At 48.1% G+C, this 27,615-nt stretch overlaps 1 protein-coding gene across 2 annotated transcripts; it reads left to right on the top strand.

The window, feature by feature from the left end:
* Positions 1–4,677: 4,677 nt before the first annotated feature.
* Positions 4,678–23,067, top strand: hsd11b2 (hydroxysteroid (11-beta) dehydrogenase 2). 2 transcript variants are annotated; one of them, XM_012854849.3, is made up of 5 exons: positions 4,678–5,070; positions 15,749–15,961; positions 18,191–18,376; positions 19,470–19,607; positions 21,421–23,067. In XM_012854849.3, the coding sequence occupies exons 1-5, from the start codon at positions 4,791–4,793 to the stop codon at positions 21,825–21,827; spliced, it is 1,224 nt and encodes a 407-aa protein (XP_012710303.2). In that variant the 5' UTR covers positions 4,678–4,790; the 3' UTR covers positions 21,828–23,067. The 2 variants fall into 2 exon arrangements, with proteins under 2 accessions (XP_012710303.2, XP_021167587.2); XM_021311912.2 differs by lacking the exon at positions 4,678–5,070 and adding an exon at positions 14,849–15,355 and having other exon boundaries at positions 21,421–23,065.
* Positions 23,068–27,615: the final 4,548 nt, after the last annotated feature.

Raw genomic sequence — 27,615 nt, 5'->3', positions numbered from 1 at the left:
TGCTGCTTCCAGGACCACATCTTCTCCAGGGATCTTCAGCATTTTCCACCAAGACAATGGAAAGCTCCTTTCGTGAGCCCCGGCTGAGGAAGAGGAGGGTACGGCTGCTGGACCGTCCTATCGACAGCAGAGAGAGCGCTGGTGAATCTGCTAGCCTTGGAGACGCGTTTGCAGGTTTGTCAAACTGTCCATGGATGATGAAGGTCCTCCAAGGTCCAGCGTCTGGGCAGAGAAATGCTCTGCCTGATTTTACCTCATGCTGTGATTCCCTTTTCCTTCACTTAAATGTATCTAGAACCAAGGAATGAATTACTGACTTTTGGAGAGCGTCATGCATAATAAAAAGGTGGAAACTGTCTCTTCATATAAATACTTGGCTGCTGGTTTTGATGATCATCTTAATCAGATATAAACATTGTGAAGCAGAGGCAACAGAGAATTTATCTCCGTAAACTAAACCCCTGCTCTGACACGCCATGTAGAATTTATACGTCTTTTATTGAGATTTTCTTTTGTCTGTTGATTTCACAATTTGCCAGTCAAAGACAGGAACAGTGTGAATATTATAAAATCATGGGTGTGAAACAGGTAGACCTTCATGTCTTCTGCAGCCGTGGCAGGTGAGTTTCTCTGCTGCCTGCTAGCCGTCGTTAGACCAACTGCCACTCCAAATCTTTCCTCGCTTCCTCAATCAAGGTTTTAAACTCTGTGCACGGTTCTTTGGAGGTTTTAAATGTGCACAAACTGACTGCTTGTTGTGAATATTGTGTGTGTTTGTTGCAGACATGCTGCTCTATACTAATTACTCCATGTAGGATTAATAAAATCAATGGAATTGAATTGACATTGAACTGAAATGATCGTTTCTCCTGCTGATGCTAATCCTGGAATTGACAATTTTGTTAACGGTGTCACTTCCTGGTTGCGTTCTGCATTAGACAATGTAGCTCCTTTGAAAAAGAAGGTGATAATTCACAGGAAGCTGGCTCCTTGGTTTAATTCAGAGCTGCGTTCGTTAAAGCACAATGTTAGGAAATTGGAGAGAAAATGGCGCTCTACACACCAAGAGGAATCCTACCTAATCTGGAGGGACAGTCTACAGCAGTGCTGATGACCTCTTGGTCAGGTCGTCCTTGTAAAAGAGACCTTGATCACATTGTTTTTTTTACCTGGTTATATAAAGATTGAATAAAAAATAAGATAAGATAAGAAATTCCTTTATTGTCCCATGACTGGGAAATTCAGGCGTGACAGTGTCACTGACGGAGTTACACACAATTCACAGTAAAGAGAAAACGAGCTAAACTGATGTTAGCTCTAAAGCAACAGAGAATTAGCTTTATTAGAAAGGCCAAAATAAAAGTTAAAATAAATACCAGAGTAAGTGTTAGTGGCATATTCAGGTAAAAAATGAAATAATAAAGTTAAACAGCAAAAAAACTGTAGAAGCATCAGCTTTCTTTTTATTGTTCACCAGAACTCTGGCTGCAGCGTTTTGGATCGGCTGAAAGCTTTTTTATTAGAATGTCTTATTAGATATTATAGCATTTTGATCACTATAAAAGAATCTCCTTACAGACAAAAAAATTATAAAAATGATTTCAAAAATCAGACTCAATGTTTTACCTGAAAAATCTGAAATAATGGGCAGAGTCTAAATTCAGTCAAGACTCAACGAGGAAGCAGTTGCCAGATTATTGAGAAGGTTTTCCTATTAGGGACGACGGTGGAGCAGGAGTTAGGGAGTTCGTCCTGCAATTAGCGGGTTGCTGGTTTGATTCCCTGCTCAGACGGTCTGAGTCGTTGTGTCCTTGAGCAAGACGCTTCCCCTGCATCACCTGCTGGCGGCGGTCAGAGGGTCCGGCGGCGCTGATGTCTGGCAGCCTGTGTCAGTCTGGGCCAGGGCAGCTGTGGCTGCCAGCAGAGCTCACCACCGTCAGGGTGGGACTGACTGCAGTGGTAGGACGAGTTAAAGTGCTGTACAGGTACAAGACATTCACCATTTACCATTTAAAGAGCACCAGATTTTCTCCAGCCGCATGAATGAGAGAGCTTTCCTGATCCATCTGAGGTGTGGGGGGTACGGACTCTACCACAACACGTCTGTCTGCATCAGAAAGGCTGCAGAATCAGCAAAGCATGCTGGAAGCGGAAGATCCTGAGGGAGAAAGGAAGATGGCTGAACATTGATATGGACTTAAAAACAGATTCCTAAAGCCTGGACAAAGCTGCGTACAACCTAAACATCTGGGTGAGACTGGCAGGAGCCAACCTGCAACAGGCAGCTGGGATCGAGCCCGCCATGGACTGGTTCTGGTTCTGGACCAGTAGGCTCTATGAATTCTTTCACAATGAGTTACTGAGAGCCAGAGATGGAGGATGAATGTACCACCTTCAGAATGGACTCCTACAATGTCTCGTCAAACCTTAAGGTCCCTAAACCACGTATCTCATGTGACATCAGAAGGTGCGTGTTAGTTCACAGACAGGTGAGTTCACCTCTCACCACAACAGAATATCGTACAATTTTGATGCAGCTCCCTTACACGATGGTACCAAAGCAAAAATGAATAAACGTGAAGAATTACCAGAAAACATGGAATGACATCTGTCCCCTGGCGCGGGGGTTGCTTCTGCCTCCAAGAGACTTCAGGCCAAAATATGCTGGAAAGAAGCTTTGCTGACTGCAGCTTCTGATGTGTGGCCCTCTGAAAAACACACAAGCGAAGAGGAGCTTCTGGATGGAGTTGCATGGCGGCACCAGAGGTGGCCGTCCTGTGACGCTTTGATCAGTTCAAGCATTAAATCTGATTTCCAGAGGATTTTAAAGCTCTGCCCGCCCTGCTTAATTGTTTTATTCCTCATGGGACATTTTGGCTCCTTAAATCCTCTGAAAAACAAACTAATCTTTGAGAGAAGATTGTAAAGCTCACTTCCAGATGAAGCCAGCGGCCTGTGAGCATAATGTGGCCACCGCCATGTCTCACTGTGGCTCAGATGCTCTCTGAAAACCTCTGACTCCATCCTTTGTGTTGGAAGTAGGAGCTGGTCTAAGCGAGACATTATAGCATCGATATCACACTCAGTGTTTAACTCGCTGGAAGGAACAGGACGCCTCTCTTAGTGGCTGAAGTGAACCAGAATGATTTCCTCTTTAAAAAGATGCTGGCTTTCAGACGAGCAGTCAGGAGGAGCTGTGAGCGCATTCTGTCCCTTTCCTCTAGATTACATCGGCTGCTCTTCTTTACTAGAAACTGTGAGTAAACACTTTGACGTTGTCACGCTCAAATTTCCGGTTGTGGGGCAATAAAGGGATTTGTTATCTCATCTTAATTTCTTTATTTAATCTTTATTTAAGCAAGTAAAAAACAACAACATTGAGTTCAAGGTTTCTTTTACAAGCCTGACCAAGAGGTCAACAACCCAGAAGGACCTAAAATAAAACCTAGCAATTTGTTGTAAACTGTAATCATGAGAAAGAGGAAAAGTTTTGGACATTAAAGACATGATAAAGTGCAGCAACTGTAATTATTTTCTATGATTTAGACACCAGGAAACAAAGAAGGACCCTCACAGTTTCTAGTAAAGAAGAGCAGCCGATGTAATCTAGAGGAAAGGGACAGAATGCGCTCACAGCTCCTCCTGACTGCTCGTCTGAAAGCCAGCAACTTTTTAAAGAGGAAATCATTCTGGTTCACTTCAGCCACTAAGAGAGGCGTCCTGTTCCTTCCAGCGAGTTAAACACTGAGTGTGATATCGATGCTATAATGTCTCGCTTAGACCAGCTCCTACTTCCAACACAAAGGATGGAGTCAGAGGTTTTCAGAGAGCATCTGAGCCACAGTGAGACATGGCGGTGGCCACATTTAGCTCACAGGCCGCTGGCTTCATCTGGAAGTGAGCTTTACAATCTTCTCTCAAAGATTAGTTTGTTTTTCAGAGGATTTAAGGAGCCAAAATGTCCCATGAGGAATAAAACAATTAAGCAGGGCGGGCAGAGCTTTAAAATCCTCTGGAAATCAGATTTAATGCTTGAACTGATCAAAGCGTCACAGGACGGCCACCTCTGGTGCCGTCATGCAACTCCATCCAGAAGCTCCTCTTTGCTTGTGTGTTTTTCAGAGGGCCACACATCAGAAGCTGCAGTCAGCAAAGCTTCTTTCCAGCATATTTTGGAGGCAGAAGGTAAAAGGTCCTCTGGGGGATGCAGTGACACCTAGTGGAGCAAGCAGTACCTTGCAGCCTCCCGAGGCCCTGATCCAAGCAAAGCTGGTTTCTAGATAAAGCACCAGCTTTGTGGAGATTGCTCATGGGTTTTTCTGGGAATTAGTCCAGCAGCTGTCCTGCTGGGGACCAAGTTCTCCATCCAGCGGAGATCCTGCAGAGCAGCTGGAAGTTCTCACAACAGCCAATCAGGAGAAGCCTTGCAGGAGCCTTTCATCCACACATTTCCTGAAGAGAAGCAGCAGAATACTGGAGCTGAGAACTTGTCTGAGTCACAGCCCTGGTGGAGCCTGGTTCTCCAGGTCTGGCTGAGGTGACGTGAGCTAATAAAAGCTCTTATCAGCAGAAAGCAGGAGGCTGGTCAGCTGGAGGAGCGAGCGTGTCTGTGTGTGTGTGTGCAGATTAAATGCAGCCTGTAGTCCCTCCTCCCCTGCAGCCCTCTCTATATATTGAGAGCTGCAGGCAGCAGGCTGCACTCCTCTCAGCCTCGGTGTGTTCAGCAGTGAGAGAGCGGCAGAGAGACACTCGCTCCGACTCAAGCACCCCGCTCTGCTGTGTGTGACGACATGATGGACGACTACAACCTTCCCTTCTGGATCTACCTGGCTGTGGTGACCGTGTTTGTGGGCGGGGCCATGAAGAAGGTCCTGGCGTCCCACCTGAGCGCCGGCCCCACGCTGGTGGCCTGGCTGGGGGCCACGGTGCTGGTGGAGCGGCTGTGGGCGTTCTGCCTGCCGGCCATGCTGCTGCTGGTGCTGCTCGCTCTCATGGCCTTCGTCTACTCCAGGTCCAGGACCGGCCCGCCGCCCAGCCTTCCTGCGCAGGGCAAAGCTGTCTTCATTACAGGTAAGAGGCGGCTCCGCCTCCTTCCTCAGGTGTGTTGATGTCGGGAAAACTTAGAGCAGAGTGCATGAAGTCAGTGGAGAAGGTCTGCCTGTCTGAAGGTCAGAAATCCTTCAGCTAATCTGGAAGAAGCAGAGAGCAAAGTTATCAGAAGTCGTGTAAACACATTGATTTAGAGACTTTTTGTGCTGCTTTAAAACAACACAGAGACAATTTGTGGTGAAAGCAGAAACGTCATGATCTGCTGTGGGAGTGTGAGCAATCAGCGTACCGTTCCTGCTGTGGACAACACACTCTGTGTGTGTGTGTGTGACCTCTGACCCCACACGGCTTCCTGGCGGCCCGCCGGCTCCAGACTCTGTGTTGTGGTTAACGAGATAATCAGATCGGGGGATTAGTGCGAGGCTTTAACGACTCTGCTGCAGAAACAGCGACGGTGGAAAGTTCCCAAACGGCTGCTCACCTCTGAAAGGTAACACAGCCGTTGCCACAGAGACTGTTGAGTTAGATCACCTGCTGCTCGCCCAGCAATATAAAAGGTAATAAACTCTGCCTTTCATTGACGTCACGAGTGAAGCAGATGTTCTGACGTCGGAGAACAAAGTGAAATGATCATCAAGCAGGAGAAAAACACGCGACCTTTGACTGCAACCTTTAACCAGATAAGACTCTCCTTGCTGCTGCTTTTGGATTTAAATCCATGACGTTAATGTCACCAAGCCGCAGTTTTCTAATAAACACCTGAAGTCCATCCAGATAAACTGCTGCTGGCAGGAAATCTCCTTTGTCATGCAGGATAATGAGATGACGACATTAAAGTCACCGGAGATCACTTTGTTCACAGAAACCCAACCTGATGCAATTAATCACAGCTAAGCTCGTCTTTACTCAAGATTATCTATTCAAGAAAGATTTAATTAACAGAGAAAAGCTGTGTGTGACCCACGGCTCTGAGAGGGACACTCCAGAAGCTGCTGCTCAGATCTGACTCTCCATAACAGCAGGAGCTACAGCAGCTCTCTGCAGTCCTTCTTCCTGCAGAGAGGAGAACATCTCAGCAGCTTCCAGCTTCCAGGAGGAGAACATCTCAGCAGCTTCCAGCTTCCAGGAGGAGAACATCTCAGCAGCTTCCAGCTTCCAGGAGGAGAACATCTCAGCAGCTTCCAGGATGGACGTCCAGCAGGTTCAGGTCAAAGAGCAAACAGCTCAGAGAAATGAGCAGAACCCAGGAGCTACACCTCAGACTCAGGTTAAACGTCATGACTCTGAGCCAGTCTGGCTGCTGGAGGGTTGAAGGAGGAAGCCAGGCTCCATCCAAATCCCCTTATTGGGTCGGGACTCTTCAGCCAAGGCAGAAGTCTGTCAGCATCTCCATGATCAGAGAGTCTGAATAGTGCAGCCAGTGAGGAAGGAGGCAGGAAAGAAGCCTAGATGCTTCCTATTAGAGCTCCTTTAGCCTAGGAACCACAACGTTCCTTACCAGTGCTAAGAAGCCTTTAGGAATCCCACAATCCTTTGCGTGACGTGACGTATCAGGCCAGCCTCCTCACAGAAACCAACTAAAACCTCCGCAGAGCAGAGAACGTCTCTCTGTAGTTCATGTCCAGAAAGCTGTAGGATCTGACTCCATCCTCCATGTCTCTGACTCCATCCTCCATGTCTCTGACTCCATCCTCCATGTCTCTGACTCCATCCTCCATGTCTCTGACTCCATCCTCCATGTCTCTGACTCCATCCTCCATGTCTCTGACTCCATCCTCCATGTCTCTGACTCCATCCTCCATGTCTCTGACTCCATCCTCCATGTCTCTGACTCCATCCTCCGTGTCTCTGACTCCGTCCTCCGTGTCTCTGACTCCATCCTCCATGTCTCTGACTCCATCCTCCATGTTTCTGACTCCATCCTCCATGTCTCTGACTCCATCCTCCATGTCTCTGACTCCATCCTCCATGTCTCTGACTCCATCCTCCATGTCTCTGACTCCATCCTCCATGTCTCTGACTCCATCCTCCATGTCTCTGACTCCATCCTCCATGTCTCTGACTCCATCCTCCGTGTCTCTGACTCCGTCCTCCGTGTCTCTGACTCCATCCTCCATGTCTCTGACTCCATCCTCCATGTCTCTGACTCCATCCTCCATGTCTCTGACTCCATCCTCCATGTCTCTGACTCCATCCTCCATGTCTCTGACTCCGTCCTCCGTGTCTCTGACTCCATCCTCCATGTCTCTGACTCCATCCTCCGTGTCTCTGACTCCGTCCTCCATGTCTCTGACTCCATCCTCCATGTCTCTGACTCCATCCTCCATGTCTCTGACTCCATCCTCCATGTTTCTGACTCCATCCTCCATGTCTCTGACTCCATCCTCCGTGTCTCTGACTCCATCCTCCGTGTCTCTGACTCCATCCTCCATGTCTCTGACTCCATCCTCCATGTCTCTGACTCCATCCTCCATGTCTCTGACTCCATCCTCCATGTCTCTGACTCCATCCTCCATGTCTCTGACTCCATCCTCCATGTCTCTGACTCCGTCCTCCGTGTCTCTGACTCCATCCTCCATGTCTCTGACTCCATCCTCCGTGTCTCTGACTCCATCCTCCATGTCTCTGACTCCATCCTCCATGTCTCTGACTCCATCCTCCATGATCTCTGACTCCATCCTCCAGTGTCTCTGACTCCATCCTCCATGTTCTGACTCCATCCTCCAGTGTCCTCTGACTCCATCCTCCATGTCTCTGACTCCATCCTCCGTGTCTCTGACTCCATCCTCCATGTCTCTGACTCCATCCTCCATGTCTCTGACTCCATCCTCCATGTTTCTGACTCCATCCTTCTGACTCCATCCTCCATGTCTCTGACTCCATCCTCCATGTTTCTGACTCCATCCTCCGTGTCTCTGACTCCATCCTCCATGTCTCTGACTCCATCCTCCATGTCTCTGACTCCATCCTCCGTGTTTCTGACTCCATCCTCCGTGTCTCTGACTCCATCCTCCATGTCTCTGACTCCATCCTCCATGTTTCTGACTCCATCCTCCATGTCTCTGACTCCATCCTCCATGTCTCTGACTCCATCCTCCATGTCTCTGACTCCATCCTCCATGTCTCTGACTCCATCCTCCGTGTTTCTGACTCCATCCTCCATGTCTCTGACTCCATCCTCCATGTCTCTGACTCCGTCCTCCGTGTCTCTGACTCCATCCTCCATGTCTCTGACTCCATCCTCCATGTCTCTGACTCCATCCTCCGTGTTTCTGACTCCATCCTCCGTGTCTCTGACTCCATCCTCCATGTCTCTGACTCCATCCTCCATGTTTCTGACTCCATCCTCCATGTCTCTGACTCCATCCTCCATGTCTCTGACTCCATCCTCCATGTCTCTGACTCCATCCTCCATGTCTCTGACTCCATCCTCCGTGTTTCTGACTCCATCCTCCATGTCTCTGACTCCATCCTCCATGTCTCTGACTCCGTCCTCCGTGTCTCTGACTCCATCCTCCATGTCTCTGACTCCATCCTCCGTGTCTCTGACTCCATCCTCCATGTCTCTGACTCCATCCTCCATGTCTCTGACTCCATCCTCCATGATTCTGACTCCATCCTCCATGTTTCTGACTCCATCCTCCATGTCTCTGACTCCATCCTCCGTGTCTCTGACTCCATCCTCCATGTCTCTGACTCCATCCTCCATGTCTCTGACTCCATCCTCCATGTTTCTGACTCCATCCTCCATGTTTCTGACTCCATCCTCCATGTCTCTGACTCCATCCTCCGTGTCTCTGACTCCATCCTCCATGTCTCTGACTCCATCCTCCATGTCTCTGACTCCATCCTCCGTGTTTCTGACTCCATCCTCCGTGTCTCTGACTCCATCCTCAACGTCTCTGACTCCATCCTCCATGTTTCCGTCACTAATGACGTCACAGATGACGTCACAGATGAAACTAGATCATCCACAGAACCATGATCCAAAAACCTCAGCAGATCTACAATGGCTGGAAAATAAAGATTCAAGGTGTTGCAATGGTCTAGTCAAAGTCCAAACCTCAACTTGATAGAAATGTTGTAGTGGGACCTTCAGAGAGCTCAGCAGGAACCTTGATGATGAACCAAATCTGGAAAGGAGGGTGGACTCCTCAGAGATGATAGAGACGGAGGTTCCGGATCAGAGGAGTCATGAAGTTATAAAAAAGGGCCGGTTGCTCCGTTATAGATGATACTTTGGATTTCAGAACTTCAGTTCACATAGAAATATTAAAAAAATTCATAGAAAATTAAAGTAGCTCCTTAGGCCCAGTTTATACAGTTTATCTGCAAAACAAACGTTAATATTGAGGTAAGTTCCACTTTAAACTCATTATTCTGCATCACTTCTTCTCTTTTTGGACATTTCTGGGTTGTTTTAATGTGTTGTGGGAAAACTGACATCTAGTGGCAGGATTCCGTAACTACAGCTAAACTAACAACTAAAAAAATCAACATTTGCTACAGGAGGCTCGGTTTTAGTCACTTTATAAACTTTAAAAGGATTTATGCCTCTACTTTATGACATGATGTGCCTTTTTTGGCTCTGGGGGGCCAGATAAATTGCCTTGACGGGCCGGATTTGGCCCGTGGGCCGTGAGTTTGACACGTGTTCTAGAGGGAGATGAAGGAGGTTCTGCAGGCTGCTGGATCAGAAGATGTTTTCTCAGCAGAAACATTCTTCCAGGACCAGCAGTCCTCCACAGAGACTGTAATCGTCTTCAGCATCCATGACCAGAGGTCAACCGATTCATCGACCAGACGATGTTTTGGAGCGATATTTGAGTTTTTCCTTGCATCGGCAGCGGGCGATAGGTGCATCTGTTTGCTGATGTATTACCTAAGAACCCACGTCTGACCTGCAGGTGACGAGCTGCCGCTGCAGTGTGTGTTTGTTCCTGGGAGCGTCAGATATGCACATAGAAACAGATACAATCGCTGAGCGTAGAGCATCTAACTTTACATCAAATAATGTCCACAAACTGCAGCGATGGTCGGGTTTTCTCCTCCCACTGAACTAAAGCAGCTCTTTTCTGGCTGCCAAACGTTCGTTAAGTGCGAGCAAACGCGGCGTTTTCACTGCACCTTTCATCCTGCAGCCTGAAGCTGACTTAATATCAGCTGGGTTAAATTTGAGACTTCGGAACATTTGTTATCATTGTGTCATTTTTATCATAAATAGGAGTAAAAAACAATATGGGCTTATCGACCCACCCAACAAATCGCAGCACATATATCGGCCGTCCTGACCGGGGGGGGGGGAGGGGGGGGCGGTCAAAGCAGCGGTCCAGGATGGTTCTGCTGCGATCAGGAGGAACACATCCAGGTTACACAAACGTCTGATGCGTTCTCATGGTCATCCTCGCTGAGACCATCAGCAGAAGTCCTGATCCAGAACCGGGTCAGCTGTGGGAGGACTACTAGCCTCCATATGTGGAACCATCGTCTTTAATCCAGAACCCCAGCCTTAAACCACGCTGCCCCCCATGAACCACTATTTATTGATATCCTTTACTTTTATCTTTTCACATCTTTATTTCTTTGTTTGGCATTAATATTATCAGCTGCCTTCATTATATTTCATTTTCTCCAGTTCCTCCATTTTGTTCTTTTTTCACCGACTTCTCTTCGTTTTTCCCCACTTGCGGTTGTTTTGCTTTCTATTTTTGCACGTTTCTCTTTTCCCACACGCGTGTTCCTGCCCCCCCCCCCCCGGTCCTCCTGCTGCCGCTGAGTTCATTAGAGTTCACTTTTATGTGAATTCAGAGTCAATCGGAGCCGAAGAGTTCGCTTTGTTTCCCTCCTCATTAGATTTCAGACAACCCCACTGAAGTGTTGTGCAACACGTTTCCACTCTCTGTGCTCTTTGCAGAGGATTTGTGCGTATTTGGTTTTTCCTTTGAGGGATGAAGCAATGCTGACCTTTGCTGAGCCGCCATGTTGTCTGTAGAAAGAAAGGAAAACAAGCGGAGAACAATAGAGAGTATCTGTGCAGAGAACGGTCTGTGAAGCCCATCAGGATGGTCTGAGAGCAGCAGAAGTCTCTCTGGACCACCTGCTGGTCTCAGGCGCTGTGGAGAAACATCTTCCTCCTGGAGATGTGAAGAAAACAAACGTTAAACCAGAACAAACTCCAACATCTTCAAAGGAACCACATCTGTCTCTCTTCATGATGAAGAAACGGTTTTAAAATCCTGCATAACTTGATGGAAATTTTCCTGGAAGAGTCTCTGAGCACATTAAATAAATCGTACAACAAGCAGGCGGTAAAGGTTCAGGCTCTGATGGTTTTAATGAGGCTGAGGTAATGAGAGACAACGGGATAAAGTGCACCTCCAGGTATTTTGGGCTTGTTGTTGGGACACGGTGTGATCAAACGTCTCCTAGTTTTCTATCTTCTGGCTCTTGCATAACCTGGAGACAGATAACACCTTGGAGCTTTCCCAGAGATCCACAAACAGCCCAACAATGTGTTCTTCATTCCTGCTGGCTCCGACATGAAGACCAGCAGAACGCCCACATGTGGCCCCGGCTCTAGCTGGCACAAACCGAGGAGATAACAGCAGCGGGAGTCTGGACTCATCAAAATAAACCCAGAACAGATTCCTGGACATCCATGGTCCAGACCTTCTAAACGTTGCCAGGTTGACCACAAAGATGCGTAACAACGGAACCTCTCTAGGCCTAAACGGAGCCTAAAGAAGGAGCCTGCACGTCAGATTGGACCTCATCTTCATGGACAGATCGGTTCTCCTGTCTCTCTCTGTTCAGATGGCCGTGCTACTTCTTCCCACCAAACCTTGCTTGGCCGTTTTGGGACTTCTTGTCAGGATGCAACCGTCCAGTTAATAGACTCTGGATCTCAACAATAAAACTCTAAGCCTCTCTGAAGAAGCTTCTTAGACCATCGTAGTGAAAAACAACAAAGATTTGACTCAAAGTAAAGAAACTGGGGGACGGATCATTGAACCTTCATTTAGCCAAATGGACCTGCAGCCTCTTCTGGATTATTTTTATTTCCTCCAGGTTCTCGGGACAACACCAAGCCCCTTCAGGTCTCCAACCGTCTTCTTGTTGCTGGTGAAACCAGACGTGGCTTCCAGCTGGACGACAAGACATCCCAACAGAACTACAAACTCTGGGCTGGACATCTTTTTTTCACATTTCTCCTAGGATTGAATAAAAGCTGCTGGTTAGACTGCAGACTAGGGTTGGGAATTGATAAGATTTTCACGATTCCCATTCCCTTATCGATTCTGTGAAATGATTCGATTCTCTTATCGATTCTGTGAAACGATTCGATTCTCTTATCGATTCTGTGAAAAGATTTGTTTCCCTTATCGATTCTGTGAAACGATTCGATTCTCTTATCGATTCTGTGAAAAGATTCGTTTCCCTTATCGATTCTGTGAAACGATTCGTTTCCCTTATCGATTCTGTGAAACGATTCGATTCTCTTATCGATTCTGTGAAACGATTCGATTCCCTTATCGATTCTGTGAAACGATTCGATTCTCTTATCGATTCTGTGAAACGATTCGATTCTCTTATCTATTCCAATTTGGGGAAATTTTTTGAACTTGCGTAAAAAATGTGATGTAAGTCGTGCTGCCCGGAATCGTTAAGCGAATCGTTAAGCAAATCGTTAAACGAATCGTTAAACGAGCTGCCAAACGGTGCCATGGAATTGGAACACACGGAACCGGTTCTGAACAGGAACCGGTTTTGGATTGCCGTCCCTACCACAGACTCAGTGCTGTTGTTCGCACATGTCCTCCATCTTTGTGAGCAAACCCAGCTGAAGCAGTTCTTCTGTGTAAATGGGGGGAAAACGTCAGTGATCTGATAAATAAGTTGAAGATCCAGCATAAATACAAGTGACGGCTCAGCAGGACCTCACGGATCACACCTTCACAAACCAAAGCGAAGAGTCCAGCTGTTGCAGAGGACCAAGCGGACCCCCTGCAACCCTGACCAGAGACAACCTCGGAGCAGTAATGTGATCTCCAGCTGGAGGTGGAGCTGCAGATGTTGCTGCTGGCCCCGGCTCTCACACACATGTTCACCTCTGACCTCGTTCCTGTCTATATCTGACAGCGGTTGTTTGTTTCTTCACCAGGGGGCCCCTTGGAGCCTCGGCCCGGTTGCATAACCGCGTCCCTCCTCCTCCTGCTCAGAGTAGGATAACCTTCCTACATGTTCAGCTGTCCTCCTTTGTCTAAAGCTGGACTTCTCCCCCAGCTCTCTCTGCCCACTAAGACAGAAGGACAGGAAGACATTCAGCTCCCGCGCTCTCATCCAATCAGATCGTCTCAATCTGCAAACACGCCAAATCCACGTCGTCTGGGACCATCGACGGTTCAGTAATCAGAGCCACGCCTCGCCTCCAGGAGAATGTGATCTACGTGGAAAGTGCTGCTTAACCGGCCAGTTAACAGTTAACTGGTAGCTAAATTAGTTAACAATTAGTTAGTGACACATTAACTACCAATAACTTAACAGCTAACAGTTGACAATTAGGTAACCATTAGTTGACAATTAACAGTTAAAATTTGTTGGTTGCCAATTACTAAAACATTAGTTAACAATAAGTTAACAGTTGACAGTTAACCGTTAGTTGACAATTAGTTGGGGGGGGGGGGGGGGGGCAATGATGCATAAATAAATCCACAACTCTTCCAGTCAGTTCTCTGTTGCTCCTTTGCATGATGTGTGTGAGCGCCCCCTGTGGTCAGGGCGTGGTAACAGCATGTTTCTGGGTGGCTGTGGATCCTGAAGTCGGTTCTGATGGGGAGTTTATGATTGGGGTTGAACTGAAACAACCATCTGGGGATCGTTAAGCAGCTGCTGCTTTCACAGCTTTAGGAAAATTAACAAAAAGCTCTAGTTGTTGAAATGCAGGACTAGAAGGCAACAACTGCTCCACTGGTCAGGCATCCATGTGTTTCAGCTCCAATCAGGTCCCGTTTCTCCTCACTAATAAGATGCATGTTTCAAAGTGCTGCCTGGTTTGGTTGTGGGGGGGGGGGTGTCAGCTGTTGGGCTGCTGCTCAGAATAACTCGGTGGAGTCAGTTTAGAATCAGATGTTCCTGCAGCAGGGAGCCGAGCTCAGGGACGCATTTCACTCCCACTCAGCGCTCCTTTCTCAGGACGTGATGCTGGAAGTCCTCCAAGGACACAGTGGGAGCAGCGTGCCAACGCCTCCACCATCTCGCCAGCAGAGCTCGTTCAGCCCCCCGCCGCACAAAACACACAAACAGAACAGAAAGTTCTGCTGCAGATCAGGTCGTAGGAGCCTGGAGGACGTGACACATCCCCACGGCTGCTGCTGCTGCTGCTGCTGAGCGGCCCTCTGGGAGAACATATGTGGCTGTGGGAACCTGTGGGAACCTGTGGGAACCTGTGGGAACCTGTGGGAACATGTGGGAACCTGTGGGAACCTGTGGGAACATGTGGGAACCTGTGGGAACATGTGGGAACCTGTGGGAACCGGGTCTGGAGGCATGATGGGAGCTTTATGGGTCACAACCAGAAACCTGAAGGTACACACTCCACGGAGGAGTGCCTTGCTCACTCCTCCGTGGGTTTCAGCCCTCGGCGGACTGTCTGCCTGCAACGTGCTCAGCGGTGCTGCATCAGCCGCAAGTCCAACAGAACCAGCAGTGGAACTGACCTAAATATGGAATGAAAGAAGTCCCACTAAGACTGCAAACCTGTCCCGTCCAGCATGTTGTCAGGATCTCATCTGTTTCACCTGTGTCTGTTTCACGGGCCTTTTCTGATTAAACTTGGCTTTAAATTCAACATTCTGTCACATTGTGACGCTCCCAGAGGAGCGAGGTCTCCTGCAGCGCCGCAGCTCCTTGTTGATTTCTGCATCGGATTCACAAAGTAAAAAGTCTGATGCCAGTGAGGTGCAGCGCCTGGTTTAGCTCCAAATCGCTCTTCTTTAGCAGAGACAGCAGATGCAGTGAAGTTGTCAGTGAGAAAAAGCTTTTATTTTATTGCAGCTGTTTGATGGGGTTCTGCTCATTAATCTCTGGATCTATTGGAATGATCAGGACGTCTAGATTAGATTTTAAAACAGTGACAATGATCTTTAATGTGACTACAGAAAAGCTCTCAGCAGACGGCTCTTTTCTCTGCGGTGGACTCTGAGAAAACAAAGCTAAGATGCCCTGACTCTCAGAAACGGTCGACCTCTAACCTACTTTCTGCAGAACGTCTCGTTAAAATGAAACACCACAATGAACCCTCAACATGGTATAAAGTGCACAAAACGCCTGTTAAAAATGAAACATTGAAGAAATAAAGGGCATGTGGTTGTGTTTGTTTTGACTGTAGAAACTCTGATTTGGACTCATTCCAGTGTGAAGGCTAGCCAAATATTTTCTCCCCTCTGCAGCCGCCCTAAAATAAAATGCATTTGTTTTCCTTCAGTTTGCTTTAGTTTTGGTTTGTGCCGGCTGTGCAGCGGTGCAGGTTTAGCCCTGCTGCCACCTGTCCAGGTGTGGGTTCACCCCCCCCCCGCCAGCGGCCGCAGGCAGTGAGGACAGATTAGTCAAAAGCGAGCATTGAGACGACGGCTCGGTCTGTACCAGTAGTCCATCAGGGAAGCAGCAACATTTAACCCCGTGTTGCCTCTGTGCCCTGCAGGCTGTGACACCGGCTTTGGAAACGCAGCAGCGAAGCATCTGGACTCTTTGGGTTTCGATGTTTTCGCCACCGTTTTGAACCTGACGGGAGACGGAGCCAGAGAGCTGCAGAGGCGCTGCTCCTCCCGCCTCACCCTCCTGCAGGTGGACATCACGCAGCCGCAGCAGGTGCAGCAGGCGCTGCTGGACACCAAGGCCAAGCTGGGCCTCCAAGGTGGGTGTGCTCTCAGCCGTAGGACGTCCAGCAGGAAGGTGCAGGCAGCAGACGGCATGTTGAGGGAACATCAGAGCTGAAGGGTGCATTCAGATCACAGCAAGCCTGCAGAGCAAAGTGTCAGAACAACAAACTTCAAGCAGCTTCAAGGGGGGGAAGGTTAAGAGAGAGGAGGACAGAGCTGTGAGGGAAACGTGCAGCAAGTCACGAGCTCCAGATGTCTGAGAGGGGGAGGGGGGGGGGGGGGGGTCCCACCGCAGAGGCACAAACAGCAGCAGATGGAGTTTTCCTTGAAAAACCAATTCAGACGCTTTTTTTTCAGGTTTGGAACTAGAAATCTGTTTAGGAGAGAATCTGGCCTCAGGAGGAGCTGATGAAGGTTTCAGAGAAACGTTTGTTAGTGACACCAGGGCTGGGTTCTGAATGAGGTTCTGCTGGTTCTGAATGAGGTTCTGCTGGTTCTGAATGAGGTTCTGCTGGTTCTGCTGGTTCTGCTGGTTCTGAATGAGGTTCTGCTGGTTCTGCTGGTTCCGCTGGTTCTGCTCAGCTTCTCCTTCCAGCCCAGCGTGTGAAACACGGAGAGGAGCAGGAATGTTGCTCTCAGCCTTCTAGGAAACGCTGAAACAACCAGACAGCTGTTCTGGGACCAGCCTCAGAGTCGGAGCGCTCCACTGGGACAGGAAGCGGGGGGGGGGGGGGGGAGACGGACCCTCAGGGGGCTCTGTGATTGGCTGAGAGCTGCGGCTCCCCCAGGCTTGATAGTTGTGGCTGACAGAGTCATCCAGGGATACGCTGTGTGTCAGGCTGCGGTGAGCGGCTCCTCTGCTGGGGACAAAGATCAGGATTCTGCATCACATGAGTGGTTAAAGTTTAAGGCGGCGGTCTGAGCTCTGGGCCACGTTTCCAGGAAGAGTCCCAGGACCTCCTCAGAGTTTGGTTTCTGTTCAGGCTCCACACGCTGCTTTGTCCTCAGACGTCCCACCAGACGTCCTCGCTTCTGCTGGACCTAAAAGTCTCACGTCTAACCTGCCATCAACAAGACGTGTGCTCTCATTCCTTAAAAAGATGAAACCTGGGAGATAACACATGCTGGTTTAAGGCTTTTCCTGCCTTAAAACAGATTTTGATCAATTTCAGCTTCATTTAATCTGCTTTTATTCTGCTCATTCCTGATTTTATCCTGATTTTTACTCCTTTTTAAATCACATTCGTCTCCAAAGACATTCTAACAGCATTCTTCTGATGTGCTGAGATTTAAAGTTTTTCCTGGTCTTCTCTTAGTTTTATTCTCATTTATTCTGATTTAAGCGGGTTTTCTACTAAATCTGACTTTGTTCTGATTGTCATCAATCAACGATCAGCTGATTTTTCAGTGGGAGCATCTCTAGATCAGGAGACTGCAGCATCCAGCTTCATGCTGCAGAGAGGAAGATGATTCCAGGAGGAGAACATCTCAGCAGCTTCAGGCCAGGCTCAGAGCAGGAAGCTCAGAGAAATGAGCAGAACCCAGGAGCTTCTCCTCAGAGTTAGTTAGTTAGCAAAGCTGAGGTCCGGTGGTGGTCCAGATCAAAGGTTCTACCTGACGGTGTGTTCCTGCCCAGCTGTGGTTCTTCTGGGCCTTTAGATCCTGAGGAACGAATCCTTACAATCAGAATCTTCTGGGTTGAAGGCAACCAGACAGGAAGTGGTCTGGGTGGTCCCTCTGAGGTCTCCACTCACAGCGCCATCAGTCCACACCTGACCCACGGCGGCCCAAAGCACAGCCGGGAATTCTGGGTCGCTGACCTCAGACGGGCCGAGCCAGGATTGTTTACAAGAGGAAGAGAGGAAGGCGGAGCTGACTTATCTCCACGCAGCGACCCAGCAGATGGTCCACAAACCCTCTGAGGTCCTCCAGCAGGTTTCCACAGACGGCGCCAGCCCAGAACTGTGGAGCAGAGGTCCGCCGCTGACAGTCAGCCCAGCAGAACCCCGACAGCAGCTGCAGCGCCGAGACGCAGAACAGCGCCGGATCCTGCTGAGCTGCAGGGTCAGATCCATAAACGCATCGATGGGCAGATTCCTGGATCTGTGGGGCGTCCACTGCTACATTAATGCCTTGCTCAAGAGTCACAGTCAATGCACCGTGTTACTGTGACTGTGTGTGTAACTGTGTGATTGTGTGTGTGTGTGTTACTGTGTGTGTTACTGTGTTACTGTGTGTAACTGTGTGATTGTGTGTGTGTGCAGGTCTCTGGGGTCTGGTGAACAACGCCGGCGTGTGCGCTAACCTGGGAGACGCTGAGCTGACGCTCATGTCTAACTTCAGGAGCTGCATGGAGGTGAACTTCTTCGGCACGGTGAGCGTCACCAAGACCTTCCTGCCGCTGGTGCGCCAGGCCAGAGGACGCATCGTCACCATCTCCAGCCCCGCCGGTGTGTAGCACACACACACACACACACAGTAACACACACACACACACACACAGTAACACACACACACAGTAACAGACACACAGTAACACACAGTAACAGACCTGTTGTATTCAGGTCTGGACTTTGACTAGGCCGTTCTAACCCCAGCTCTGATCCATAACATGTTCAGGGTGGTTGTCCTGCTGGGAGGTGAAGCTCCAGCCCGGTCTCAGGTTCTCCTGCAGCCTCTGACGGGTTCTCCTCCAGGATGGTTCTCATTTAGCTCCATCCATCTCCCAGCAGCTCTGACCTGCTCCCCGCAGCATGATGCTGCCTCCACCGTGTTCCATCATGTGTTCAGTCAGAACCGTGTAGCTTTGGCCTCCTCTAATCAGATCAGATGTTTTCTGGGTCTTCAGGACTTCTAGCTTCAGGTCACCAGTGATGAAGCAAACCACTAATGGTGGACGTTCATGTCCTGGTGGCTCTGCAGGAGGTCCATCCTCTCTGCAGGTCCACATGATGATCAGAGCTCTGTAGAACCTGACCTGCTGTAATCTGGACCAGAACCTGCTCCCTGACCCGTCTGCTGGTTCCTTGTTCTCCATGAGGCTGGATGTTCTCCAGAGAACCTCAGGACCAGAACAGCTGACTGTGTTTATTCAGTGATTTCTCAAAGGTTGAACTGGGATTTATTTGGAGGTGTCAGAGCAAAGGGGCTGAATATAAAACCTTTTATAGATATTTATTAGGGCATAACATCTTTGATAATTTACTGACTCTGTCTTCAGATGCTGATAAAATCCACAGACGCCTTTGGCTGTAATGTGAGACAGGAACGTGAAAGAGTTCATGGGGTGTAAATACTTTAGCGGGACTTTGGACCGCTCCAGAACCCTTCAGCTGCCAAAGCAAACAGATCCAGCCGCTCCAAGTCAAACAACTGGAATCAATGGCTGACCTGCATTTTCCATCCAGGGAAACAAACCCGTTAAAACTCGGCTCTCCGCTCACTCATGGGGGGAGGGGGGGGGGGGGGTTTGCTGTGTGTGCGGAGCAGCCTTCTCATTGGTCAGTGAGGGTGTGATGTCAGAGCTCCAACCTTGTCTTCCAGGTGATCAACCCTTCCCGTGCCTGGCGGCGTACGGAGCATCCAAGGCGGCGTTGAACCTCTTCACCAACACCCTGAGGCACGAGCTGGACCCCTGGGGGGTCCAGGTGAGCACCATCCTGCCGTCCTCATACAAGACAGGTAAGCCCCGCCCCCTAACCCCCTACCTGGCCTCACCTGAAGATCAGCAGGTCTGAATTGTCTCAGTTCAGGTGTTGAATGATGCGATAGGGAGGGAGCGCCCCCTGCTGGCACCCATGGAGCTCTACCTCCATGCAGGTGAAGAAGAGCAGAACTCACCTGAGGGTGATGAGCCACACATGTGGACCCAGCATCTCAGAACAGGAACCAGAGAGCAGGTTCCTCACCATCCAGAGCCGAACAAAAGTATTCACACCCAGGGAACGTTGCTTTGGCCTTTGGCTGACTTCTCAGGGTTAGACTTCTATTTATAGATGCTGGTGAAATCACTTTGAACCGCTGCAGGTCTGAAACCATCGAGTCTGAAACCATCGAGTCTGAAACCATCGAGTCTGAAACCATCGAGTCTGAAACCAACGAGTCTGAAACCAACGAGTCTGAAACCAACGAGTCTGAAACCAACGAGTCTGAAACCATCGAGTCTGAAACCAACGAGTCTGAAACGTTCCCAGAATCTGAGGATTACTGATGGAACTGAAAAGATCTCCTGGTCACTTCCTAATCTGATCTGAGACCAGAGGAAGGACAGGTGTGCTCAACACAGAAGTCCTTAGGGAAGGAGGGAAGCCTGACGCACCGCACATTCCCAGCTAGCAGTCAGGACCGGGTGCTGTGGACCCGGACACTGTGGACCCTGTGGACACTGTGGACACTGTGGACCCTGTGGACCCTGTGGACCCTGTGGACACTGTGGACCCTGTGGACACTGTGGACACTGTGGACTCTGTGGACACTGTGGACTCTGTGGACTCTGTGGACCCTGTGGACCCTGTGGACCCTGTGGACCCTGTGGACACTGTGGACCCTGTGGACCCTGTGGACCCTGTGGACTCTGTGGACTCTGTGGACCCTGTGGACACTGTGGACCCTGTGGACACTGTGGACCCTGTGGACCCTGTGGACACTGTGGACCCTGTGGACCCTGTGGACACTGTGGACCCTGTGGACACTGTGGACCCTGTGGACACTGTGGACCCTGTGGACACTGTGGACCCTGTGGACCCTGTGGACACTGTGGACCCTGTGGACTCTGTGGACCCTGTGGACACTGTGGACCCTGTGGACACTGTGGACCCTGTGGACACTGTGGACCCTGTGGACCCTGTGGACACTGTGGACACTGTGGACACTGTGGACCCTGTGGACACTGTGGACCCTGTGGACACTGTGGACCTCTCCACAGACGCATGGCTCAGCACAGGAGAGCTACCGATCAGGACAAGACTCTGCTGTCCACCTACACCTTAAGGACAAAGGACACTCTGTGAGGACCAACATGTCCACATTTTGGACAAAGAAGACAGATGGTCTACGTTAAGAGAGAGAAACCTTAAACAGAGGAGGAGGCCTTAGGTTCCAACTCTCTAAAACTTACAACACAGCTATAGGATTAATTCCAGCCAATCATCACCTCAGTTCTCACCTTTATACAGGTGATCAAACATCGTTCCTTTAAGCCAGACCAATAACGACCCTAACGACCGTCCATTACTAAGGGGTGGTCCAGTTTCTGTTTAATCTGCATGTTATCTAAGCCATTACAGGCCTTTGTTAGGCAGTAGTATAAAGCTTGGTACTCATCATTACTCCAGACTTTTTGAATTGAGAAATCTTCCTGGAGAGGAAGCGAAACGTCTTTAACTACGGAAAACAAGTCCAGTTGCTTTGTTTTTAACTTTTTTGGAACAGCTAGCAGTCAGAACCGGCTGCCATGGTGCCTAACCCTAACCCTAACCCTGTTGTCCCTCCACAGCGCCCTCCTGCAACCACACCTACTGGGAGCAGCAGCACAAGCAGCTCCTGCAGAGTCTGCCTCCAGCGCTCCTGGAAGATTACGGCGAGGACTACGTGACCGAGACCAAGACCCTGTTCCAGAGCTTCGCTGAGCACGCCAACCCAGACTTCAGCCCCGTGGTCGACTCCATCGTCCAGGCGCTGCTGTCGCCACAGCCGCAGGCTCGCTACTACGCCGGGCCGGGCCTCAGCCTCACGTACTTCATCCACAGCTACTTCCCCTTCAGCATCAGCGACCGCTACCTGAAGAGGATGTTCTTGAAGAAGACACTGATGCCACGCGCGCTGAGGAAGCAGTCGGGTCTGGAGGTGGACCTCGGCCTGGACAACAGAAACAACAACGAGGAGAAGCTGCAGCAGCTGTAAACCTCTCCATGACACCCATAGAGCCAGCCCTTTCTGTTTGTTCTGTTGGACTCCTCCCTGGTGGTCAGGGGGCGGAGCCTGTTAGAGGTAGCACAGCATCAGGTGTGCTCCATGAACTTCCAGTGCCTTTATCACACAAAGAGCTGAATCCACCACAGCAGCGTGTCGCGGACCAAAGGGCGCGCTCACATCCGTCACTCGCTCATCATCCTCCTGGACACCACCCGGTTGGTATGCCAGGACTCGTAAAAGGAGCGCTCCCAGTCAAACATCTGCTGAAGCCCGTCTCTCCATCGGTCTGCCTCACCTCTTCACACTCCACTGAGACGATAAACACACCTGTGACCCGCAGGTGTCTCTGCATCACAACATGGACTCATTTCAAAATAAAAGCCCCAACAATCCAAGACATTCGCTGTAGCACGCCTCAACTGCTCCGCCTAAATTGTCCAACATGTGTGTTAAAGCTGCTGTAACAGTAACAGATCTTTACTCTCACCCCTAAGGCACATATTTAATGAGAATTATATCCATTTATTTAATCAACGATTGCTCCAGAGCTACGAATTGACTGTCAACCGGAGGTTTTATGGAGGGAGGATGCCTTAAAACATCCCAGCTCTCAGTCAGTCACATGATTCCTCTCCTGTCTGAGCCTCGTGTTGAGATATCTGAATTTGTCCCAGTTTGTAGCAGATTTATTGTGAATGTTCACAGAGCCAGTCCGGTACCATGTACCGGAATATAGATCCATGTCTGTCTGTCTGTCTGTCTGTCTGTCTGTCTGTCTGTCTGTCTGTCTGTCTGCACATGCTCAATGTATGCTGAGCCATCTGTGGAAACGTTCCATTTTATTATGTTTTTTAATCCAACGTTTTGCCATATTTTCTTTTATCATCACTTAAACTGTGAATTTTATACAAAAAAGGAAAAATAGTAAAAAAAAAATATTGTGTCACTTTGTTTATTTGCTTCATGCATGCTCAGTTTGAGGGATTGCTGCAAAGTCAACTGCTCAATGGCAGCAGCTTGTCTCTGCGGCTGCAGGTTCCTCCAGGAGGAGTGAAAGCTGCAGGTAAACGACTGGATGCTACCTGCTGGCTTCCTGAGAGGAAACCTGACTGGATCTGACTGAACTGACTGTAAAGTGCCTTGAGATGACATGCTGTGAATTGGCGCTATATAAATAAACTGATTTAATTATATTCTTTCATAGAAATAAAGTTGACTTTTTCAGATGTTGGCTGCTGTTTCTGTGATGAATCCTGAATATCTGATTGCAGCTCAGCGTTAAATAAATGGTTTAACCATTTAAGGAAGCAATAAAAGAATAATAAAAGATAAGAGCCACTCAGCTCTGAGAGGCCTCCAGCTCTAGCTGTCTGCAGGCGCCGGTCCAGACCAGAACCAGAACCAGAACCAGAACCAGAAGCCAAGACTGGGCGGCAGTTCTCACTGGACACAAGTGAAAAGGTCTGATCTTGTGTTTCAGGACGGGTATTTGTTTTAGATTTATGTTAGATATATAAAAGAGTTCTGATGTCCAGAATCACATCAACAACCAGCTTTATGTCTACAGCAGAGTCTGAAGAGCTCAGATCCAAGTGGAGGACATTAATGAGTGCTGCCAACATGTCCAGGGGTGTCGAGGCGTGCAGAAGCACAGAACGCCTGCGGCAGGAAGTCGCACGCACGACTCAGCGTGAACATTGTGTGAACAGGTCCGGCGGCATTAAAGGACTAAACCTCAGCCAAAAACACTGAAACGTCATTTTCAGTTGCAGAGTAGATGCAGTCTAGGCCAGAAGATTCCCAGGGCGCCCTGAGGGTGAGGTTTTTATCCAGCCAACTAACTAATGCTGCTTTTTATTCTATCGTTGTGAGGATGAACCTATAAGGACCAGTTTACAGAGTACTGTGCTCCTATGGCAGCGCCCCCCCCCCCCCCCCCCCCTGTCCATGAGACAGTGTATCCTGGTCCAAAGCCTGTAAGGGGCAGTGGTGGATATTAATCGCTGTCAGAGAGGGAAGCATTCTACTCATTTAATTAAGAGAAAGATGCGTCTTTGTCTCTGTAATTGATTCTTAGGCAGAGAGAGTTTGACTGTCTCTGGCCCCTAACGCACTAATCCTTTATACATTCTGGGTTAACATAGGAAGTGGCAGTAACCTTCAGAGGAAATGTACTCACTGGTACCATCAGTTCTTATCTAACAACTCCTCTCTGAGTCCTTGGTTAAAGACACACAGTAAATCTGTAAGCATGACAGCTTCTTTCAAACGGGAAAGTTATGCAGCTGCATGTGGACAAGATATGATCAGAGTTACAGACATCAATGACATCTTCCACAACAGGGCATTCTAGAGACTTTGAGTAAAATGTGTGTTAGAAAACGACTCTAAGATGCTTCAGAGCCCTTTATTATCACTTTCTGTAGAAAACGACCCTAAGATGCTTCAGAGCCCTTTAACTATCACTTTCTGTAGAAAACGACCCTAAGATGCTTCAGAGCCCTTTAATTATCACTTTCTGTAGAAAACGACCCTAAGATGCTTCAGAGCCCTTTAACTATCACTTTCTGTAGAAAACGACCCTAAGATGCTTCAGAGCCCTTTAATTATCACTTTCTGTAGAAAACGACCCTAAGAAGCTTCAGAGCCCTTTAATTATCACTTTCTGTAGAAAACGACCCTAAGAAGCTTCAGAGCCCTTTAATTATCACTTTCTGTAGAAAACGACCCTAAGATGCTTCAGAGCCCTTTAATTATCACTTTCTGGCAGAGCACCTAAAGCATGAAGATGCCTTGCTCATTGCAGATTCGTACATCAACTCTCTGACACACAGGACAGTGTAAGTGAGCGTTATGGGCGACCTCACCAGCTGCCTCTCACAGACATCCAGCCAATCAGCATTCAGAGAGCCTGACTGGAGCTGGGAGTCAGCAGACGGCCTGGGCTGTGCCGTGGATCTGGTGCATCAGCTGTTGTCAAAGTCGCCACAGGAAGCAGTCTCTATGCGGTTCCTGTATCCTACGCATTTCACCGCCCCAGGCCTCCACCTCTCTGACGGGCTTGATATGAGCTAAAGATCCAGGAGACCCAGTGAGGAAGAGGAGCAGCGAGCGAATAAGACCGCCAGCATCAGACGACCAACAGCCCAGGTGAAGCACAGACTGCACCTTCAGAAAGCACATTTTAGTAACCAGACAGTTCAAAGTGCTGTTCATGCTGCGTCGGTACATTGCATCTCAACCAGTGTGCCAGTTTTCTCCTGTGAAGGAGGAACAGAACGTTCTGGCCCCGTGGTGGCTCCCATCAGGCAGCACTGTCATGTGTTCAACATAATGCACACATAAAGCAAAGAGACGAGAGCCCATCAAGCCGTGTGAGCTCAACCGATGAAGTGCTGCACCTGCACAGATGCTCTGGCTGCCACCATGTCCTGTTAACGATCAGCAGCGTCTAACTGAGCACTGATTACGCTGATTATGCTCCCTGCAGCAGCCCACAGCCTGATTGGTCCCCCAGGAGAGCTCCGACAGGATGTTAGAGTCCTGCATGGTTCTGCTGGATCCTTCACCATCAGACCAGCATTCACAGGTGATGCGCTACACCTGGCTGAACACACAAACTCAGTGGAGGCACCTGAGACCTTCGCCTCCCTACAATGGTCATAGTGTGCCCTCTGCTGCTGATCGGCTCAGATTATCTCATCACCCCAGTGGTCGCTGTGTGCCTGGGTCCTGCTGAGCGCTGCAGGCCGATTAGGCTCACTGAACAGCTGTCTGCAGCCCAACAGTGTTAATTATCCACCTCTGCTTATTGCTGATTGGAAAAGGTGTGGTCAGCTACCCCTCCCACCCTCCACATCAACTTCATGATTGCAGTTGTTCATTTGTAATGATATTAATAATATATTATTAATACTAGTAATAATAATATTGATGTTGTAATGTTAATACCAAACTACAGTGATACATAATTTAATATAGTAATACGTTTTTGTTTGTTAGCGGTGGGGGAGACACAGGTGGAACAAATACTTTACAAAGGACTCTGCATTAAAAATGTAAATTATAAAAATTTGTGTTGCAATTATTTGTGATCTTTTCTATTTATTTAAAAAAAAACTAATATTACTAAAACTGCATTTAAAATCCTTGAATATTTGTATACTTGCTGACAACAGAAGTAATGATGTTCCAGATAAAAAAGGGAACACAATCAGCTTTTTGTGCTCCAGGGACACGGTGTGGGAGCCTCAGAAGGTGAGGTAAATAAATACACAATGGTTTGCCATACAGACAGCGTCCAGTCTGCCTCTGAAGGGAAGATCTCTCTCATTTGCTCGCTACTCTGACCGGAAGTCAGACTCGTAGACATACTATAAAGACTTTATTATGTCTAGTGTTAAAAAAATAGGGGGAATCCAACTTCTTTAACAATGTGATTTTGAGATAAATGAATTACCCCTTAATAATAATAATTGAACTTTATTGATCTCACAATGGAGAAATTCACTTCTGCATCTTAACCCATCCCCTTGGGGAGCAGTGGGCTGCCACTGTGCGGCGCCTGGGGAGCAATTGGGGGTTAAGGGTCTTGCTCAGGGACCCAGAATGGCAGCTTGTGGGAGTTGAACTCAGAACCTCTGGGACCGAAGCTCTGTGCTCTAACCACTAGGCCACCACTCCCCTTAAACTGTCTGATTTTCATAAACAGGTTCTTCTTTACTGGAAACAAATTTTTAACCATAATTTTACACCCCATAATACGCCTGTTTGGAACAATAGATACATAATGAGTAAAAGAAAATTTATATTTATGGATGAATAGTATAAAAAAGGAACCTGGGCTGTTTTTCATTTCATGGACAACAGAGGTAACGTGTTACTTTTCAGGAGTTTTGTAAAAAGTATCAAATCCATTGTTTAGCGTTATTTTCTGATGTGGATACAGTCTAAGGAATTCAGTTACCTCACCTTACCCTTATTATTGTTGTTATTGTTATTTGGTATAGTTACGGAAATTGGAGGTAATGACGTTGGTATTAATATCTTAATTTATTAGCTAAATTTTAATTACACAAATACCATTTCTTCAAATATAACCCATTTATATCCCAATAGAAAAATGAGACGAAATCTTTTGCAAAGTCTTAAGAAAGTGAGGACTAAAAGTGCTGCTAAATTTCTTTCTTTTGTGAGTAAATTTAATCTTCCTGCTTATTGCCCTGTTCTTGGACTACGCCTAATATAATGATGCCCCTGTATTATCTTTTGTTATTCTTCTATATTAAGATACACATTATTCACGTTGTGTAAATGCTTTATGCAGTTCTGTACCGCTACCTTGTGTAATGTATGATGGTTAAATAAAGTTTTGGAATAAAAACAAACTTTATACGATGTCTATGGGGAAGACCGGCAGGAAGCAACCCAGGGTCGGGATTGGAACCACTGATCTCTATTATACACTGGAGTGCTGATTTTGCCAAAAAACAGAAGTCACTGGCCGCCATCTTGCTCCTCCCTACTCTCACAGAACCCCACATGATTTGGTTGCAACAACAAGCAGTTTTCTGGCTGTGTAAAAACGTTTAATTGGTAATTTTACAGTCAGTGGATGTACTAACACTATCAACTACTAGGAAATTAGGTGCTGAAATATTTTAAATGTTATTCATATATATATATATATATATATATATATATATATATATATATATATATATATATATATATATATATATATACATGCTTTTGTATATTGTTATTTATATATTTA

The sequence above is a fragment of the Fundulus heteroclitus genome, chromosome 4, assembly GCF_011125445.2.
Source record: "Fundulus heteroclitus isolate FHET01 chromosome 4, MU-UCD_Fhet_4.1, whole genome shotgun sequence".
In the NCBI taxonomy this organism is placed as follows: Eukaryota; Metazoa; Chordata; class Actinopteri; order Cyprinodontiformes; family Fundulidae; genus Fundulus; species Fundulus heteroclitus.
The sequence above is the reverse complement of the archived record's forward strand: the minus strand, read 5'-3'. Positions and strand labels throughout refer to the sequence as shown.